This window comes from Populus alba, chromosome 10 (genome assembly GCF_005239225.2).
Source record: "Populus alba chromosome 10, ASM523922v2, whole genome shotgun sequence".
Lineage (NCBI taxonomy): Eukaryota > Viridiplantae > Streptophyta > Magnoliopsida > Malpighiales > Salicaceae > Populus > Populus alba.
Genome location: NC_133293.1, coordinates 11,789,125 through 11,809,214, shown reverse-complemented (window position 1 = coordinate 11,809,214; position 20,090 = coordinate 11,789,125). Strand labels below are relative to the sequence as shown.

At 35.0% G+C, this 20,090-nt stretch overlaps 3 protein-coding genes across 3 annotated transcripts; all 3 read right to left on the bottom strand.

The window, feature by feature from the left end:
* Positions 1–153: 153 nt before the first annotated feature.
* LOC118046473 (uncharacterized) lies at positions 154–6,592 on the bottom strand. Its single transcript, XM_035055394.1, has 10 exons — positions 6,410–6,592; positions 6,191–6,316; positions 5,984–6,104; positions 5,761–5,883; positions 5,574–5,683; positions 5,044–5,227; positions 3,729–3,932; positions 2,346–2,570; positions 2,013–2,220; positions 154–751 (listed from the first exon to the last, which is right to left on the bottom strand). Exons 1-10 carry the CDS (start codon positions 6,448–6,450, stop codon positions 657–659), a joined length of 1,437 nt encoding a protein of 478 aa, XP_034911285.1. The 5' UTR covers positions 6,451–6,592; the 3' UTR covers positions 154–656.
* A 449-nt stretch (positions 6,593–7,041) lies between these two features.
* LOC118046474 (purple acid phosphatase 17) lies at positions 7,042–8,908 on the bottom strand. The gene is made up of 7 exons (XM_035055395.2): positions 8,786–8,908; positions 8,272–8,428; positions 8,032–8,139; positions 7,821–7,945; positions 7,580–7,708; positions 7,339–7,406; positions 7,042–7,258 (listed from the first exon to the last, which is right to left on the bottom strand). The coding sequence occupies exons 2-7, from the start codon at positions 8,426–8,428 to the stop codon at positions 7,042–7,044; spliced, it is 804 nt and encodes a 267-aa protein (XP_034911286.1). The 5' UTR covers positions 8,786–8,908.
* A 6,503-nt stretch (positions 8,909–15,411) lies between these two features.
* LOC118046476 (type IV inositol polyphosphate 5-phosphatase 9) lies at positions 15,412–18,214 on the bottom strand. The gene is made up of 7 exons (XM_035055397.1): positions 18,030–18,214; positions 17,831–17,938; positions 17,360–17,705; positions 16,921–17,105; positions 16,185–16,293; positions 15,907–16,058; positions 15,412–15,776 (listed from the first exon to the last, which is right to left on the bottom strand). Exons 1-7 carry the CDS (start codon positions 18,212–18,214, stop codon positions 15,530–15,532), a joined length of 1,332 nt encoding a protein of 443 aa, XP_034911288.1. The 3' UTR covers positions 15,412–15,529.
* Positions 18,215–20,090: the final 1,876 nt, after the last annotated feature.

Sequence of the window (20,090 nt, the reverse complement as noted above, 5' to 3'; positions counted from 1 at the left end):
GAAGCCTCTGGGCAAAACTCTCATACTTTAGCTGGTTAGAAGGCATTCTCATTCGGACAAAACAAGTACACCACACACACACACACACACACACACACACACTCGTCAGAATAAGATGGATGCATCAATTATCTCTTGATTTTGGAAAGACTCTTGTAGAAACCGCCTTATTATACATATTGGGCACCATTTATTCAACGGCGGCGCCCTTTATAACAGCTTTTACACTATTTTTTCGTGGCGCTCGGAGTAAATAACATTAAATTGACTGTCAATAAAAAAAACTAAATTGCATCAATGTTGCTACACATGATAGCAATTTTTTGGCCATAATATATATATAAAAGGCATCTAGTATCTAGATTTTTCAAGAGATTGTCGCAAAACTCAGTTTCATGTTAGTGACAAGATGGATTAAAGCTCGTCAGAAGAAAATAAAATCTTCAGACAATGGACCAAGCAGAAGACACTTGGTCTGCTACACTTCACCTTTGACTGCAAATGCAGACCAGAAGCTCCTTGCTAGGTAGTGCAGAGGTTTCATTAATTGTTCCTCAGGAATTCGGGAAGAACATAAAACCAGTGCTAACTTATACGGCAAAGCAATTCTGGTGTATGGCATGTGTTAAGCAACTATCAATAAAACCAGTGCTCCCTCAACCTTCTTCCCAGTCTATATCATCATCCTCTTCTCCAGAAGCTGGTGCTTCATCATTCAAATCATTGAGCCTGTAACTTTCACTTGTATTGCCTGCAATGTTGGAATCAACAGTAAGCAAACTGGTAGAATGACATCATTGTTATTGATGATATGGGTGGCACAGAATAGAGGTCAAAAGGAGACTCAAATTTCATCACCCTATATGGTTAAAATTTTCTACACTTGCAAAGCCATCCAATTTAGTTTGGCTCAGTTTGACAATAATGGCTTCGGTCACAATGATGCCATGCTATACCCTAATATGAAAGTTGGTATCAGCTGAAAATACAAGGACAGGAAGTCACTAATCTGTCTCAATATGCTCTGGATGCATTATGAAACATATACATGCTTCATGATTTGTAATAGTAATCAAACATTGGATCATCTTCTCTTGCATTGCTCTGTTGCATGCAGGTGTAGAGCAGTTTTTTAGTGTGGATCCCAATATCCCAAAGGAGCTGTTGCCACAATGCAAAGGTTTTGGGAGGATGGAAAACAATAATCTTTAGAGGTGTGTGATTTTTTGTGATTTGGAGTATTTGGATGAAACATAACTCAAAACTCTTTCGTCTCTCAGCTACTTTGAGATGAAATTATTTTCTAGGATTCTCATTTGTGTGTTTTTTGTGATTTGGAGTATATGGATGAAACACAACTCAAAACTCTTTCATCTCTCAGCTACTGTGAGATGAAATTATTTTCTAGGATTCTCATTTGTGTGTTTTTTATTTGATTGGTAGAATTGGCAAAATTCAGTTTAGAACAAAAAATCATGTTTTGGATCCTCAAGCAAATATTCAGTTTCTTTTTCAAAACTCAAAATCCCAAACACATGCTTTAATGGTGTTTCAACATGTTTTTTTTTTTTTCCCCGAGGAATATCCTTAGTGGACATGCAAAAAGATCGGAAAACTCTTAGATACTAGTTGAGTGAGATTATTGGGTACACCTGGAGCAGTGATCCCTAACTCACATAAAAATGAGGCACATTGGTGGTTATCATGGACGGTCCCACTGTTATGTGAGTTGGAAGGATACTTCTCCCAAAGTACCTAATAACTTCTCTTTACAGAGATTTTTCTCTTTCCTTGAGGATAACGTATCCTTCTTTCACACTCCATTCTTTTTACTCGCTTGATAGAATTCTTATTCTATCAGGAAAAAAAAAAAGAATCATGGTATTACTCATGTGGGGCACAATGAATGCAGGGGGCTGGAAGACTCTTGCTAGATGTTGCATAGAGATGCACTGACCATCCTAGTCCCTTATAGGATAGGAGGGCAATCAAATTCCAATTATTAGACTTACCTTCAATTGGAGCCTCTTCCCATTCAACATCATCATCTCCCTCACCCTCCTCACGTTTGGATTTCATGCCCACTTGACGATTGGAAGATGATTCAGAAAGGCCATTGGACATGGATGTCTGAGACAACTCTTGTTGTTGCTTAGCAGATTCTTCTGCCTGTCTTTGTTGTTCAAGCAAAGCAGCATAATAAGCTTTAACATACTCCTCCTGTCATATAAATGGAGTAAAATTATAAGCAAAATAAGCTTTAGCAGGTACATGAAAAAAAAAAGAGAGTAAAAAACATGTATGCCAAATCAAAATACACAAGAACATCATATCATTCCAGAGACCTTTATACTATCACCATTCTCTTGAGCAGACTTCTTTTCATCTGGGAATTCTACAGCTGTCGAGCTGCTATCCATCTTACTCTCCTGCTTGACCTCTCCACGTTGCTCCTTTGTAAGGTTCATTCCCTGCTTGATCATCCATGGTGGTAATACTTTTAGACCTGTACTTGCAGTTTCAGATTTGATATTCTCTTTGCTTTCATCACCAGCAAAGGCAACTTCGACCTGTCAAGATTAGCCATAGATAGCTCATGAATGATCCAAGCCTTGCAAAAGACCAATGATAGAAGAAACTATAATGAAATGAAAATGTTCATCAACCAAATGTCTAAGCAAGAAACAGAAGAAAGAAACATTGAAAAGAACCCTTACAAAAAATTTTTTTTTTTTTTTTTGAAAAGAACCAGATAACAAAAGAAGTTCATTACTTACTGATCCTACAATTTTCTAGCTTTTCCACAAAACCTTTATTACAGGGGTCCAGAAGACCAAACCATTACAAAGCGGGAAACGATTCGTAATAGCATATCACATCACTACCTGGACCACTTTTCCAAAATAATAATAATAAATAAAAGAAATCCATTTCTTTTTATGAAAAGGAATTTATTATGAACAAGTATTGTACAAAATATTATTGGAGAATAAGGCATCCTCCAACCAAAGCAAACAAATTAAAACACAAAATCAATATAGAAGGCAAATAAAGGGTACTGGGGCAGTGCCTGCCATGTATGAGTTCAAGAAATCAATGGGACAGAAATTCTAATCACTGACAAAGAGCAACTACTCTGAATACAAATAATGCTAAGACTCAAACAAAAAGACCTCAAAGATGCTTAAGAGGATTCATCAATTTCAAACACTCCTGATAAATTTCTGAAAGTGGCAACAGACAACATTATCCAATATCATTTTTGCTTGCGCACAATCTGCATCTGAGGAGAATTAAGAAATGCCACATTTAATGTTCATTTGTTTTTTTGAGGATACTGAATTTGATTTCCAAATTCTTTCTGCCTAATTAGAGATGACTCATCCTCCCTTTTGTAGAATGCTGTTATACACACATAAAATAAATATAGGAACGGGTATTTAGGCATTTTTACCAAGCATCCCTCTTTTACATGTATAAGCTCCCAAATAGCATTAATGATGATTCATGCATGCTTGTAGTTGACCAGCATGCATCAAACAAGAAGCAAACAGTGTCCCTAGATACATGCAATTTATGAAAGTAACGTGACTGAATTTATGACTTCAAGAGGTCATATATAAAATGCTTATAACCAATTCCAACTTCATGAAAGTGACAGCAAATTTTTATTCGCACAAACTTCTTAAAAAAGGAGAGATTGCAGCAGGCACAAAGAGAAATAATACCTTTGTCTCGCCAAGAAATGGCATTGGTGTTCCACCATACCCTGGTCCTTGAGAATATTTGAAATGATCATCGGAATTAGGATCACCATTTGTCGCACGCCCAGCAGCATTTTCATGAAGTTGCCATGCTTGAAGACTTCCAATTTCAGGAATAGGTAGATCTTTCACTCTGCTAAGTTGATCCATCAATGGCTTAAGTTGTACCTAGACATTACATTTTGGCCACTCAAAATGACAGAAATAGGCTGATGTATTGCAAATAATGAGTAATAGATGCAAGCGGACAGAGGTACATGGTATTGAAAAGTGGATGCATCCAGCCAAATGTTCTTAAATTTACGCCTCAACAAAATATGAATATGAAAAATGTCCAAGGTTCAAGAATTAAAATCTATTCTCATATGCTTGTGAGAATGAAGAAGCTGTCAACTTGAAGGGGGAAAAATAGTTTCTCCCAAAATGAATACACCACTACATCCCCTCACAAACCTAGGGAAGAATGCCGTACCAGTCCTTCATTGTGTTTCAATTTTCTTTCATGCCCCTTCTCTCATAAGTAGGCAATATGCACACCAAAATTCCATCAAGATGCAACTCCTATTTAGTCAGACTTCAAGACTTACTTTGGCCAGCCAAAATCTGGCTGGCCAATTTTTGCAATTTATTGGCTCAAAATCAAAATTAGGCACCATAAAATAGCACTGAAAAGTAGACACTAGTTCTGGTTTACCGAATATAAATTACACGAAATATAGAAGAAAACAAAACCTCAAGGGAAGGAAACCAAACTGCAAATGAAATAGATACAAGTCTGGAAAAAAAAAAAAAAAAAGCTTTCAAACATAAATGCCATAAACTTTTACAATTACATAGCACACCACAACGTCTAGCAAGAACATAACAAGTTAAATCCTCATGGTGAGGACATGGTGAGATTTTAATTAACAATAAAAAATGATTCAGTCATCTAAATGTTGGAGAAACCCCATGAATGAAAACAAAACCAAATGCAGAGACAGAAACTAGCTACTTACTCAACTTGGTTACATGGAGTTCACATTGTTAATACAAAACCAAGAATATGACATAATAAAAAAAAAATAACACAGCCACAGCAAAGACTGAACAGGTTCAAATAGAATCACATTTGCGCAATTAAAAAACCTTCAACCACACAACCTTTTCTACTCTAAATCAAGTTGAGTGAATAATAAGCATTCCTTTTCTACTCTAAATAAAGTTTAGTAAATAATGATTCAATGGGAAAGAATTACTAGTGCGTTAAACAACCAGGAATGCTATAGTGAATACCAACCTCCATATTTTGAAGCATGTCTTTCAATTTTTCACGCCTCCGCTTCCTTGCATTGTCATCTCCATCTCCTCCTTCTTGGGCAGCCAACTTGTCACTTTCAGCCACAAGTACTCCATCACAATTCTCACAGTGGAAGTATTCATCAACTAGAGAAATCAAGCGCAGCGCATCCAAAGCATTGTATCTGTTAAGACATCAAAAATACTAAAACTCCAGGGAAAATTAAGAAAAAAAAAAAAAGATAATAAAAAACACTAACGATAGATGCCTTCTAATAGAGGATAATTATCCTTATATTTTAGTTATTATTTTTCAGATTCCATGCCGGTTGTTTTTTTAAAATTCCAGCTAACCTATCTTTCACTCAAGTTTTGTATTTTAGTTGACATAGGATAGATTTTATTTGTTGTTTGAATTTAAATCGAACACAATGCTGCATGTATATACCAACACATGAATACAGGTAAGGTGTAATCCCACCATTTTCCTAATTGCGAAACATACACCAATTATCGAAATATATCTGTTACCTTCTTCCACAGCTGGGGCATATATACTGTTGAACAGCGTTATTGTTCTCCAATTCATCCTTGATCATTTTCCTCATGCGGTGCAATCTATACCTAACAACATCATATATCTGGAACCCGAACATTCAGTAGAAGTTATCAATACAAAAACGAAACGAAAGGTTTGCTTATTGCAAAGAGAGAAAACCTGCGCATAATCTAGACAACAATAAGAGTGAGTATGGAGCTTGTTTTTATCATCCTCTCTACTACCAAACTTTCTTTGACCATCAGCACCGCCAGCATTCGGTTTCTTCGTAACCTTTGCTGTCTAACAAATTTAATTATTGGTAAATAATAATGTACTGCAGTATTACAATATTAGGAAAAATAAATGAATAATAAAAGAAAAAGGAAAAAAAAAGAAAAACCTCTTTCCTATGAGCACGGGTGAGGAGTTTATCTTCCTCAAAAAGGCGGAGAATCCGACGAAGTTGCTTAATGTGTATTTTCAAGTCTTTAGCCAAACCTTCTTCGTTAACCCAGAGTCGCCTGCACAATAATCAAAGAGAACTTTCATCAATCAAGAAAGCGAACAGAAGAAGAAGAAGAAGAAATCAGATTTTGATTTTTCAAACCTGGTAAGAGCATCAAGAACGACGACGGCAATGCCTTTGTTGTCGCCGCGAGCGTTGTTTTTGGACTGATTTTCTCCTTTTGTTGATACATCATCATAAAATGCTCGAGCCGCAAGCTTTACAAGCCTATTTCATTTCGAAGAAGAATAATTAGAATTCGGAAACCGCTTGGGTTCGATTGAATTGATCAATTAACTACAACGAAAAAAATTTCTGTACCGCTTGAAAGGCTCAACGCTTATCGTCGTGTTCATGTCCATGTTCAATAATTGAATAGATTCTCTTTCAAGTTTTCTGATTTTATTTCAATACTAATGTTACTCGAGATTTTGATTTTCTCTTAGATATCGATCGCAGGGAGAGAGAGACGGGGGAGGCGCACTTGGGTTGGTTTGGGTATGGCACGTGGGAGACTTCTTCTGGTCTTAAACACCTAAAAAGGGTTAAATAGCGTTATTTCGTCCCTCTACTCTTGATATTGTTTTAATATGACCCCTCTACTCTCTTTTTTTTATCCGATTCCTCTGCTCTAGATATTTTCCCAAGGTTGGCGATTGCTTTTATATCTTAACAGTGGACTTATTTTGCAAAATCCTGAGTAAGAATAGTATATTTATGCTCTCAAAGATTCAGTAGCCAATCTTATTGCTTGAAACAAGCTATTAATTCATGATTCATGAACGTCAAACACTTTTTTTTCTTAAATAATTTGAAAACATCCCTATCCAACCACATGGACAGATCATAGCTAAACTAGGATTAGAAACAGATAGTGCCGAAGACACATGCACACATATATTTACAGATTGTCTCCGGTTGCTAAAAAACTTCACACAAAATGCTAACTGGTTTTATACTGCTGAGTGAAGCTCCTTCAATGCCTTCCATTCGTGTAAAATCTTGCCAAAAGCGTTATAGAAAGTAATCTCAGCATCGTTCTTGGTCAATTGCACTGACATGAAACCCTGGCCGTCGTAGAAGAATCTCAAATCCTCCTCCTTATAGTGTTGATTGAGGTCTCCCCTCCATGCCTTTGAACCAGCTCCACTTGTTAGATATTGGATTGGACTGCTTTTAAGGAAAAAGATGGAAGGAATTTCCCGTTAGAAAATATTTTCAATATGGTAGAAGGTTTTTGCCAATCTTACCTATCAAGGCTGCTGATGTGTTCTAGGCAGTGGTCATGCCCATTCACGTACATATCAACATTGTATGCCTATATTTTCACACCATGATCAAGCATATTATAGTACAAGTACATATAAACAATAATATATTCTTATCAACCGCGAGAAAAACTATATATTCAAGCTTGTTACAGGGCCAGAAATTCTGTCGCACTTTCAGAAGGATGTTTACGATTAACAATAATGCTGCTAATCGTTTTACCTTGAGCATTGGTAGAAGTAGATCAATGAGTTCCTTTGTGTCTCCATGATACCCAGCACTTTTGATTGCATGGTGACCGACAACAATTTTCCACCTCGCAGTTGATTCGCTCAATGCAGATTCCAAATCCTAGTGATCGTATACCATATTTTTGTAAAGATTAATCTAAAAGGAAGTGTCCTCAAAATATATACTTGTTCAATACCAGTAGTGGGATAGAGAAGTTACTTCATATGTTTACCTTAAGAAGGCTATCAAGGTATGCTTTTCGAGGAGTCACACCTCGCCAATCATAAGTATGATCCATGTCAGTGAAATAGTCGCTGACAAATGGAGTGGTGTCGACGAAGAAGAACCCCGCGATTTCTAGTGAATTAAGAGCCAAAATAACGAGATCAGAAAACAAGTTTCGATACTGAAATAAATAGGTGTGGAGGTCAATGCCAACGTACCTGCATTAAGGATGAAAGATCTAAGGCAAAGCCATCTACTATCAACCTTCCTAAGCGCAGGGTGTACTTGTGCCTCCACATCACCTCTGTAGTCATGATTTCCCAATACTGAAAAAACAAAATGGAGGAAGTATAATCTGAGATTCTCTAATCCTATAATTATTCAAAGCCTGTAAATAAATGCATGGTTTATTCATTTGATGGGGAGAAAATTGATTTTGTCATGGACTGAAGACTTACCACTATACCATTGTTTTTGCAGGCTCGTAGCTGTGTAGATCTTGGTGAACGACTCTTCGAATGCTTGATCATTTAGACCCGTTAATCCATTATCATAGAAATTATCTCCCGTTGAGACGACAAAATCTATGTCTAGTTTCTCCCCAATCTTTCCCATCTGTCATGTATACTTAAAGAAATTAGTCTCATCAGGAATAAATATAGATTAACAATACAGTAGATAATATATCAACAAGTCCTTTCCTTTTCTCCTTCTGATAAATAATAAAGTTAAACTTGGCTACTGCCAATTGGTGATGCTTTTGGCATAGATCTTTTAGTTTCAGTTTAGCATCATCCAACTGCAAACAACTACTCCCTATATAGTGTTTCCTGCAATTTGGATGTTCATGCTTTCTGGACACTACAATGCTTCCGTTGGCAATCTGGGCTACTCTTACATGTATAACACAAAGCCAGGCAGGTATAGGCCATAAAAACCAGGCCAGAACAGAGAAACAGAGAGGTTTCAGACCTGAAAAGCAACATGAGACTGGTTGTAGAAGCCTCTTCTCCCCCAGTCTCCAACCACCAAAAAGCTAAGTGATCCATCAGCTTTAGCGGCGTGTTCAAGCCTTTCAAGCTCTGCAAAACTAGGAATAACTAAAGACGTGCAAAATAATAGTGCCACGCCAATGCATGAAGCCTGTGATTTTGAATGAAAGTCATGGCTAGTCATGACGAAGTAGAATCTGAATCAAAGTAGACAAGGTTGCACAAAAGATTTGGAAAGACAAAAATCTGCAATATATTCAACAAGTACAACACTTGACAGTTAAATACCTTGAGGATATCCTCTGTTTCTGACCTGGAGAATTAATAGCTGGAAGACCATGTTTCAAGGATACAAATGCGGATATCCGTGGAGCATGTGGAGATATTTACATCATTATATGTCTGCCATTAAATTCATGGTGGTTTAGATTTAGCTCACTAATTAAAAAGAGAAGGAGAAAAGAAGGGAAAACATCCAGACCAGATTCTCATCTTCTTTTTTTCTGTCTGGGCTAAATTAAGGAATCCAACTCACCATCATTGAAAAAAGGATCTATAGTATTTTGAAATAAAAAAAGAAGTTATTTCTGGTTTCGTTCAAGATGAAAAACTTAATCATAAGCAGATACACACAAAATGAAATTGAAAGAAATATCTATGTATATTATTTACCCTCATAATGCTAACAAAATTGTAGTCAGCTCCTAGTACTTACCTATCAGTATTGAATCAAGCTTAATACTAAGAGGGTTATTTATATATTTTGGAGATTTGACAGCCTAAACAGCTGCTATAATTTTCAAATCAATTATCTCTGATATTTATTTGCGAAGGCAAAGCCTCCAAGTAAACTTTGTGAGAATTAACCAAGTATTAAAATGCCTTTGCAACCATACGCCGTTCTTCTCATTTTTTGATCAACCAAGATAACTTGCTTGGCATTACGTTAATGAAAGTAAGATTCTCAAAGGGCTGTATTAATATGACCACTCAATGTAAATCTTACGCCTAGGTATTTTTTGCATGGCTTGCTAATCAGAGCTTATAATTGATCTTAACTTGGCAATCTTGTGCAAAAGAACCTGCCAACGAATTCTGAATGATTGGAACTTGGAAGATATAACAAAAATTATCATCCAAAGTTTCAGCCTTATTGGAGAAATTCCAATCCTTGGAAGCTTTCTGATTCCATGGATTATTTATCAAATTCATACTGCAAGTATTATTCTCAAGCAATATTAAGAGTGTGTTTGGCAGTGTGATAGCGGTTGCTTTTCAAATAACTTTTCGTGCCGAAATATATGCCAATGCTTTTTTTTATTTTTTAAAAATCATTTTTAACATTAGCACATCAAAACGATCCAAAAAATACAAACCGAACTCAATTTTAACAAAAAAAAAAATTGAATTTTAACAAAACACCGTTTGGAACGCAATACCAAACGGTGTCTAATACAGTACAGCTAAATCAACATCAGACCCCATCCTTTTGATAAAAACAAGCAAGCAAGCACCCCCCCCCAAAAAAAAAAAAAAAAAAAGAAAAAAAAAAAAAACTAGAAAAGCTTTTGTGTGGTTGATGCAGAAATTTTATAACTGACAAGCCAGGCACAAGGATAGACAAAAACTCCATCCAGTTCTTTCCAACTTCACACTGCTTTCTTTTGCTACGTTGAACTGCAGAATCGCTTGTTCGACGTCAAGGAAACTGTATGCCATGTTCTATATCATACTAGGCAATTGCTGGCCTTTGTGGTTTTTCAAACTACTAGGAATCCACATAGTAGATAACACAATTCCACAGAAGATATCTAGAGCTAGAACTTAGAGCTTAAGAGGGAAAGAAGGAAGGCCCTGTAGTAACCTGACGTATCTGAATGGACAACTTCAACTAATGGTCTTTTGTACCTCTTCAAGTAATCTTCCTTGATCTTCTGCAAATCAATCTCAGCTCTTGTAGCTAATATCCTGATTAGAGTACTATCATCTGTACCCAAACCTTTCATTGCCTTGCGCAACATCTGTAAAGCTATGCAAATTAGACTACTAGCTGACAAATTCAGTTGCTAACTACTGCACTTAATTTCAAACTGAGTTAAAAGATTATAAATTTAGCAAAATCAGTGTAATGTATCTCTTTTCTTTAGCAAGGAAGTTTAATTGTAAATTTGGTGGAAGATACCGTTGCATAGTGCTTTGTTGGATCAACAGCATATTCCAAATTTGTTAGAAGGGCATGCTTGAAATTCCCTGATGTTTCTCTTTTAATTGTCTGCAGCATGTTGGCATGGTGTAAGTACCATATAAGAAAGGTAAGGAAGGAAAGGTAGATAAATTACAACACAATGCAGATGAAAATGCACCTTTCTCAATTCTTTTCTGAACATTTTATGGTAAGCAGAAGCAAGGGCAGACAAATGTGCCGAGCTTCTTTCAGTAAAAATCTGAATAAATTCACTCTCATCCATTCCAGATTTCTTCACCTCAATTTTACTGATAGCTATAGCATCTTCCTCTACCAACACTCTCTCAATTTCTGGACCATCGTATCGTGTTGTGTCTATATATGCCAGCAGAAACTATTAAGAGGGAAAAAAAACAGAGAATCAAACCACAATAAATTTTGAAATTGATATTCCCAATAAGGGATATATATATATATCTATGAAGGAACCGAACTGCTAAACTAAGTTGCTGGAGAGAGGTGCATCTGAGGCAGCAGCTAAATAAAAAATTCAAAGGCAGCTTATACTGATACACGCACGCAATAAATAGAACCTGGGTATTTACAGACTACATGTAAGAAATAGTCTACTTTTAATACCAATCTCATGATCCATTAACAGCGAAGCTTAAAGCCCTCTGGTCATTTCAGACAACAGCAGATGCAAAAGAAACATGCACAACTTCTCATTTATTCCTTCTCTGGACTTCAATTGGCCCATACTTTGCTTTCTTTCAATGACAAATATACTGATGAATTTAAAGATAGAACCTCGGTAGCTAGGCATAGTAGAGACTTTTATCAGGACAAAACAAACAGCAAGCATAATATTGTCCAGGCAAATAATTAGGTACCAGGAAAGGGACAAACTATAAAAATCTTATGCTGTAGAATTAGAGGGGGGGGACCTTTCTATGATCACCAGATGTGTGATACCCAATATCATACTCAAGAAACGTGCCAAAGGTAGGAGTGTAAACTTGCTTAATCTGTCGAATCTGGGATGAAATGCGGGTACATATTATTTCAGTGGCGGCTTTGATATCAATAATAGGCCCTGTCAAAGCCTGTCTCAATGTTGTAACATCCCGTTCTACTGGACTTTTCATCCACAGTGAAACTGCTTTCTGAAAATTAAAGATATACCAGGATCAGGATCTCCTCAATCCAGCAGGGTTGGCTAGGCATGAGGTATAATTATACAATAATAGAAACTCCAAGGTTTCTGTCCTAGACGCACGTACCTTGAGAGATGGCCATGAAGCTCGAGAGCCAATTGTTTTTTGAGGTCATCCGAGAACAAGGACTCGTATTCTTGTTGAATGCTATCACGTTGAGACGCGTTTCTATTTCCAAGAACATTGACAACTACTGCAGTATCACAACCTAACCCTGATTATAAAGATAATAAATAAAAGAGTAAATGCAACGCCATAAATGTTTTCCCAACATTTCAGCTGGAGATTAGGGAGGGAGAGCAATCTAGATCAAGCAGCTATATAGGTAGCTAGCTATAACATGCAATAAAAACCGGAAAATTAATAAGAAATCAACCGAAGGAAAAGAAATATTATTACGCAGAGACCTTCGAAAGCACGGTTTAGTTGCACGGCATCATCACGCGACGATGTTTGCATCGAAGGTTTTGGCAAGGTTGACATCTCTCTCTTTTCCAGAGCCCGTCTTTTGAATATGGAAATGATCGAGTATCATGGGCCGGAAGAAGAATGGTACCGTACATGCCAGATTGATTTGGACGAAGAAATGGGAGTGAGATCGCACAATAAGAAGCAAATTAATGACTTCCTCGTTCCAAAAAACACGAAGCCAACTCATTATTGCCTGTTAATTAACTCAAGTTTAAGGCAATCAAATACTCTCTCATTTTTAACACCCTCCAATTCCTCCAAAGGCGTTTAAGAGATCAAACCTCTCTTTTATAACACGCGCAAACGAAGGGGGGGAAAATGAAGAAGATAACCACGCCATTATGAAAGAGTCCAAACTATATAAATTTTTCTCGTGATGTTACAAAATTACGTTCGCAGCCAAATAAAACAAATTTAGTACATCGATCATGCATGTATTCATTGCATTTGGTTGGTATTTTAGGATAAAAATGATAGATATTAAAGAAACATTGGTTAAAAAATAAAGATATTAAATAATTATGTTTCTGAGATAATTTTAAAATAAAATTATATATTTTTAAAATAGAAAATATAAAGAAATATATCTCAATAAAATAAAATAAAAGGGTAGTAGTTAGATATATTTAATTGTGTCTTTAATTTTCTTTACCCTTTATTTCCATAGTTTCATTTTTTTTTATTCTAAAATAGTAACAAAACATTATCTAGAAAACATGAAAATGATAATTAAGTTCGGTGAAAGCCTAGCCTTTCTATCTTTTGATATCCGAACTTGACCAATTTTTTTATTAAATTATTATTACATAACCTATAATCCTACATTATTTTATGTATCACCTGCTAGGAAATAAAAAATAAAAGAAAAGAATCTTAATAAAATCTAGTAACTAGTGTTCACATTCATTTCCTTGTAGAACTACTAATAATCAATTCATTTTGTCGTTGATAGTAATTTAACATCACAAAAATCCCAAATAAATGCATTGATATCATAAAGATTTTAAATTTCAAATTCATGCATTAATTAAAACCCAAATTCGCTTGCTAAAATATTAAATACCAAGTCATAATTAAAATACCCATACTAAATATCATTTAAGAAAACAAAATTGTTAATGGCCTCATTAGAAAAATGTCAAAACCCTTCTAATGGTTTTATTACTAGAAAAATCATGAGAAAATGAAGAGTAAATTTTAATTTCTCCCTAAGATTTATGGGGGGGTGTCTCAACTTTCAGAATTGCTTAAAAAGTTTGGTTTGCGTCAATTAAGAACTTTTGTCGCATTCTCAAATTTTCATCTCTGTCCGATGATGATCTAGTGTTTTTTTCTCAATTAACCCCTTCAGCTTAAAAACAATCTCATCGAAACACACATTAATTCCATGTAGAAACACACATTAATTCCTTAAAATTTAAATTTAAATTCTATAAATTTGCAAGAGAACAAAAAAAAAGAAGAAGAAGAAAACTATATCTCATCTTCGATTTGGTAGCTATGCTGATTTTTGGATAGATTAAGGGGTCTTTCTAAGATTTTCTGTGAGGCATTTTAATTAATATATAAAAAAAACTTTAATTAGTTGGAGAGTGCTTGCATTTTTGTCCCTATAACGTAACAAATTGAATGCATAATACCTGCTCCAAATGGCAACATTGCTTTGCACCAAATGCTTGGATTCACGAATCTGGACAAAATGATGAAATAGCTTTGCTAGCAAGCGTATCCATATGATTAAGAATAGGAAATTATTTGATAGACGTAATTTTTAATAAACAACGAGTTTATTATTAAAAATATTTAGTTTTTTCTTTCTTATTTAAAGAAGCAACTGAGTGCTGCCATGAGCAGATCAAATTAAATTCATGGTTTATTAACTTGATCTCAATCACTTAGGTAATTGTTTATTATGTTATACATTTCGAACAATGATACTAATAACCTTGATTTTTTTTTCCCAGTCATTCCATATCCATATCTTGTCTTATAGCATATTAAAAAAGATTATATGGTCATAAAACATGTATGATTATTATATTGCTCCTCTCGGCAAGGCGAACTGGCCCATAAATTATGGTCATAAACCATGGTTTATTTAACTACAACTCGTAGGGTTGGATGACGGAGAGCTGCTTGTTGTACACATATATAGCCTAACATGCGCACTCTATTATTTCTTGTTCACCAACCATGCAATTATATAGAATCGGTACCCATGATTTCTTTTAACCCACTTGGAGTTTTCTTGAATCATGTCTGTGATTACATGATTACATATTGGTTGTTGAACAAAGTATCATGCCCACAGTTCATCTATCTGGACTGCTCTGTAGCTACCTGCTGTCGATCCTATGTTCTTTGTTTACGTTTTCAATCATCTTTTTCTTTAAGATTAGATGTTAACTACGTGGTTATTTAGATTTGAGAATCAAATTTGATTCTTAGACTGCGCTAATCATTGGAAGTTGAATTTAATTAAGCATCCAGTTGAGCGAATTAATGCATGAGGTTAGGATACAAACTCTCCAACTGGGAGCATGATTAGATGATAATTAGTTGCTTAATTGTACTTTTCTTAGAAAAATCTCTTAATAATTGTAGACCTAACAATCATTAAATTTATAATACAAAGAAAATGAAAGAATGACTAGGACAACTTCTGATCTCTTACACAATCACATGGAGACTCTAAAACAAACAGTTACTGTACAATCATCAACAGATTCATATCAACTAGCAGAAATCATTTCTCTTCTTTCTATATAATATAATATAACACACATCACGCTACTTTATGTGTGGGTGTATAATTATGTGTGTGTGGCTACTATATACTTAATGTATCTTTTTACAATTTGAAGCTTGATCTGCCCCTGCATCGAAATTTATCGGATGATGACATCTGATCAAATTTGGTTGTTATTTGATCAAACCTCTCTGACAGGAAGAATTTTTGAAGTCCTTTTAATGTGCTTGATACCTCAACTTGTGCAGTAAATATTGCCTTGACTGGTCTATGGTCAGACAAGTTTGATTCACCTCTAGTATACAGACGTTGCTGTAGTCCCTCTCCGTGCCAAATAATCCGATCACACCTGTATTAGTAAGGACGGAAGATCATAAGAGCTCAACATGATTTTTAATTTCACCTGAATGGTTGTGTAACATATATGTAAATAAATTCTTGATTAGAAGATTAATGTTTTTGATGAGTTAATTAATTACCATGCAGGGGCGCGCCACTTTCCACCTTTTTGGCCTTCAACACATCCAAAATATACATTTGAATTCAGGCAATATTTGTAAGTGGGAGCAAATTTGATAAGTCCTTCACGCCAACCTTCAAATACTTGACCACTCATGAGCTCCATCCTTAGCTTCATTAACTCCCAAGGAAAAAAAATTCAAGTCTTAGATTAATCAATGTATGACAAAAAAGAAAAAAAAATGTAAAGCTTTCACATATTATTCATGATTTACGTACTTTAATAGAATGTATATACCTGATCATTTTCTAGCAAGGCATTCCATTCTTTTCTATCCACCAATAATCGAGTTGTTGCTTCTGGTAGAGAAATTCTATAATTCAAATCTCCGAGCAAGATTACGCGGCTGCACTAAATCAGGAAAAATTAGCTGACATCACTAAGATATGCTCTAATATTACATTAATCTAATGAAGTTGCTTTTACAGTCTTAAGGAAATAAAATTAACTTCATTAAGAAGTTGACTTGTTCTAAGAAAAAAGGCTTACTTTATATATATATATATATATATATATATAGAGAGAGAGAGAGAGAGAGAGAGAGAGAGAGATGGTTTACCGGGGTAGATATGATCAACCCTCCAAGCGGTATATCTACCAACTATTTCTTCTTCTTCTTCTTTTTTAAAAAAAATGAAAATTTCTTTGGCAACCACCGAAAGTTTTAAAAATGTACAGTGCACAGAAAGTCATTTATATAATATATGATTAAAAAAAATGGTTTTATAGTTTTGATGGCATGATAATATTTAAGCCCATGAATACGACAACTTCAAAGTTGGAAACTGGCAATAATGGTGCTGTTTAAACTCTTAATTTATTGGTTATCAGTGTCTCATTTTCTTGGTTACTAGTGAGACCAAGACCATGATATAATTTGTCGAATAATTAAAACATTGATTAAGAAGGTAAAAAATATATATAAAGAATTGGTTTGGACGGTTGCAGCAAATCTAAAACCTAATTCACGTACTCATGATCTAGAATCTTTCGCGGCAAATCAAACGAAGGCCCTCTAGGGAAGCTTGTTCGAGAAAATATTTCAGCTACGTCGGATTTTCTATGCTTTTCATCCCCCTCTCTGCCTCCTGAAGCTAGATGACTACACACAAAGCAGAAGCTTGTTTCATGTAAATGAAATCTAACTGACACAGATCCCTGCAAAATCAAGTTTTAGAAAGGAAAACGAAATATAATTAAGACACTCTAGAAGATGGGAATTATAACATGGTCATCTTTGCAAGTACATTAACTGTTACCAAAATGATCAAGTCGGATACCGTACTGTAGTTAATTAATGATGTTGCCATTGTTAATTACCTCAATTAAAATCCACTTAAGTTGCTTTTCAGTTGCCTTCATTTAATTAATTAATCTGAGTAAAATATATAACTAAGATATACAAACAGTACCTTGTTTCCTAGGTAACCCATGATGCCACAGCCTACACAAGAGGCCTTAGGATGCCGGACATAAGGACATAGATCACTTCGAATCCAAACTGATATTAATATTCCGACCATTTGCTTACTAATGACACACCGGAAGCCTTCAGGAATGCTGCTTTCGAATATTACCTGTTCATCTTTAGCAGTTTTTTGTTTTCTTCCTAATTTATTATTGTATTGCTGTTTTTCTAGGCAATGCTGAATCTTCTTGTTCAATGCTTCTCTAATCAATGAATTCCATTTCATTGAAATCTTACTATTTTCGGAACCTAAAACATATGATGCTCTTAGAGGTACCATCTCTTGAAACCTGTAGAAAGAATAATTAAAAAAAAAAAAAAAAAACTAACGTGAGACGAATTTTAAATATTAAAAACTGTGCCGATTTGAGAAACCTCAACTTTTCCTTGTCAAAAATTTATACTATATATTTACCCAAAAACGTATATGTCACACATATTATTGGGAGTATCTAGCCAATCGGCAATGTCCAAATCGTCCTGTGGTGCAATCCCGCCAACATTCCATGTGCTGATGAAGACCCTTTATTTACAATCAAAGAAGTGAAAAAAAGGATTTAACTCCATATATTAATTTGAAAAGGATAGAGCTTATAACATGTTTGCTTAATTACTTGTAGTTTTGGAAGTTGTGCTTGCGCTGATTGAGGATGTTGTTCTCGCTCAAAGATGGCGGGCCTAAGCTTGAAATATCCAGCAAGCTGCTGGCTTCTGCGTTGCTTGGAAAATCTGCCACAAAGTTGTTGTTGCTCCTCAATCTTTCTCCAAGAATCTTCTTAGTTACTAATCTTGGCCACATGACCTGAAAACATATAGAAATGAATTATATATGAACAATTACACGGATGAAAACATTCGCAAGCTTTTAGCGTAAGAACACAATTACGAATGGAAGTAACAGAACTACAGGTAATAAGTTGATGTTTGTTAGGGCTCACTTCTTCTTGGTTTTCTGCCATGATGAAGAACATAGAGAGAGAGAGAGAGAGAGAGAGAGAGAGAGAGAGAGAGAGATTACAGAGAGTGAAGAGAAGGAGAATAGTATGAGAAAGGGTTTAGATAAACAAGGCCAACAGCGATAAAAAGAAATGGCTGAGAGATAAATCATGCTGAGGAATGAAGAGAGAGACCCCTGCAAGTTGGCAAGGAAGCAGCACTTACTCTGACGTGAGCGGGGTGCGACTGCCTTCAATTTTTGTTTCCTTAATTACTATGTATAATATATAGCTTAATTTGCTCAATCCACGAGCATAAGACTCAGGAAGAGAGAGGCAGATGTAGAGAGAGCAGAAGACATTGGTCTCTTCGCAGGGATTAAATTTTCAGTTTACTGGGTTGCTTTTGATTTGAAAGATATCTTATGTTTTCTCAAAGATTTGTTGAAGGACCTAAGGTGGTGCAAGTGGGAGTGGGTCCACCACCTGAAATCTTAAAACTTGGTGAATTCTTACACTCAACACTTCGGCTGACATGGGAATTAGGATGTTTTTTATTGAATACTATTTGCTGGGCCAATTTGTATTTTTTAGGAACTTTCCAGGTTATCATAACCACAATATTAGCAATAATGTTCCGATTCTAACAGACTCTTGGCCAATAGTATGATATTTGAAAGACTGCATGAGAAGCATGTTATTCGCTAGGGATTAGGGGAGCACCGGGCCAGACTCTCCCTGTGGTAGTTGTTTGTTCATTTTGTTAATAAATAAATAAATTCACTAACTAGCAACCTATAGGAAAACTTGAGTTGATAAGAAAATGCTTCATCTACACTTTTTAGCCAAAATAAATTACAGGATGTGTGTTTCTGTGTGTCTATATATGTATATATAATGCCGGCACAAATTAGGTTACATACCGAACGAATAAGAACGGAGATAAAGAATACCTGTTGTAATTCTGTCGTTTAATGGATATTATTTAGAAATGGCATATGACCTTGGAACATCATCTAACCTAACCCCATATATATATAAAATGTTTCTAACTTTGTATTTTGATGATGTATTGAAATCCAAGATATGTTAATAATATGTTAATTAGTGTTTGAGATAGTGGTAATTAATATGTTTAAGTATTTGAATATATTTTTTTAGTCTAAGAAATCTTAGGCTTATAAAAAAAATTTGAGTGCCTACAAAAATACTTTCAATTAGAAAGACTTAAATACCATCAAATGATAAATTTAGTATATATGGAAAAAATAATAAATGTTTTAAGGCAATAAATAACTTAAAAGAACCTTAAATTTAAAAAAATAAAGATATTTGTTCTTTAGTTTTAAGTGGACTAGTGCTCAAAAATCTATAAGGGTTTATCTTATGAGATAAAAAATTCTGAACCCTTACCTGAATGGTTCAAGAAGAATTTATACCCCTTGAACCTTGTTGTTTTTTTTATAAAAAAAAAACAACTAAAAAGTCCTTTACTTTTGACAGCATTAATAAGAGACAAATATACCTTACATATATTAATGAGACAATAAGCATGGTAAGTTTCTTAAAAACCCTTATATATACTTATAAGTATAGAGGAATCATTACATCAATATGAATGATTATTTTAAAGAGAGAGAGGTATGACAATTTATTATGCGTTCAATACTTTTATTTTAAGGGATCGTCTAGGATCAGGCACATAGTCTTATGTCTGACATATTTGCCAAACATGAGTTT

What these genes read in the sequence shown, in the direction of transcription:
- LOC118046476 (XM_035055397.1), bottom strand. Translation starts at nt 18,214, where the DNA reads ATGTGGCCAAGATTAGTAACTAAGAAGATTCTTGGAGAAAGATTGAGG. An exon ending in TGGGTTACCTAGGAAACAAG is followed by an intron (nt 17,106 to 17,359) that starts GTACTGTTTGTA and finishes TTGATTTTGCAG; the next exon opens with GGATCTGTGTCAGTTAGATT. An exon ending in CGAAAGATTCTAGATCATGA is followed by an intron (nt 16,294 to 16,920) that starts GTACGTGAATTA and finishes GATTTAGTGCAG; the next exon opens with CCGCGTAATCTTGCTCGGAG.
- LOC118046474 (XM_035055395.2), bottom strand. Translation starts at nt 8,428, where the DNA reads ATGGGAAAGATTGGGGAGAAACTAGACATAGATTTTGTCGTCTCAACG. An exon ending in GCAAAAACAATGGTATAGTG is followed by an intron (nt 8,140 to 8,271) that starts GTAAGTCTTCAG and finishes TTGTTTTTTCAG; the next exon opens with TATTGGGAAATCATGACTAC. An exon ending in CACATCAGCAGCCTTGATAG is followed by an intron (nt 7,259 to 7,338) that starts GTAAGATTGGCA and finishes CCTTAAAAGCAG; the next exon opens with TCCAATCCAATATCTAACAA.
- LOC118046473 (XM_035055394.1), bottom strand. Translation starts at nt 6,450, where the DNA reads ATGGACATGAACACGACGATAAGCGTTGAGCCTTTCAAGCG. An exon ending in AGCGTTGAGCCTTTCAAGCG is followed by an intron (nt 6,317 to 6,409) that starts GTACAGAAATTT and finishes GAAATGAAATAG; the next exon opens with GCTTGTAAAGCTTGCGGCTC. An exon ending in GGAAGAGGCTCCAATTGAAG is followed by an intron (nt 752 to 2,012) that starts GTAAGTCTAATA and finishes CCAACATTGCAG; the next exon opens with GCAATACAAGTGAAAGTTAC.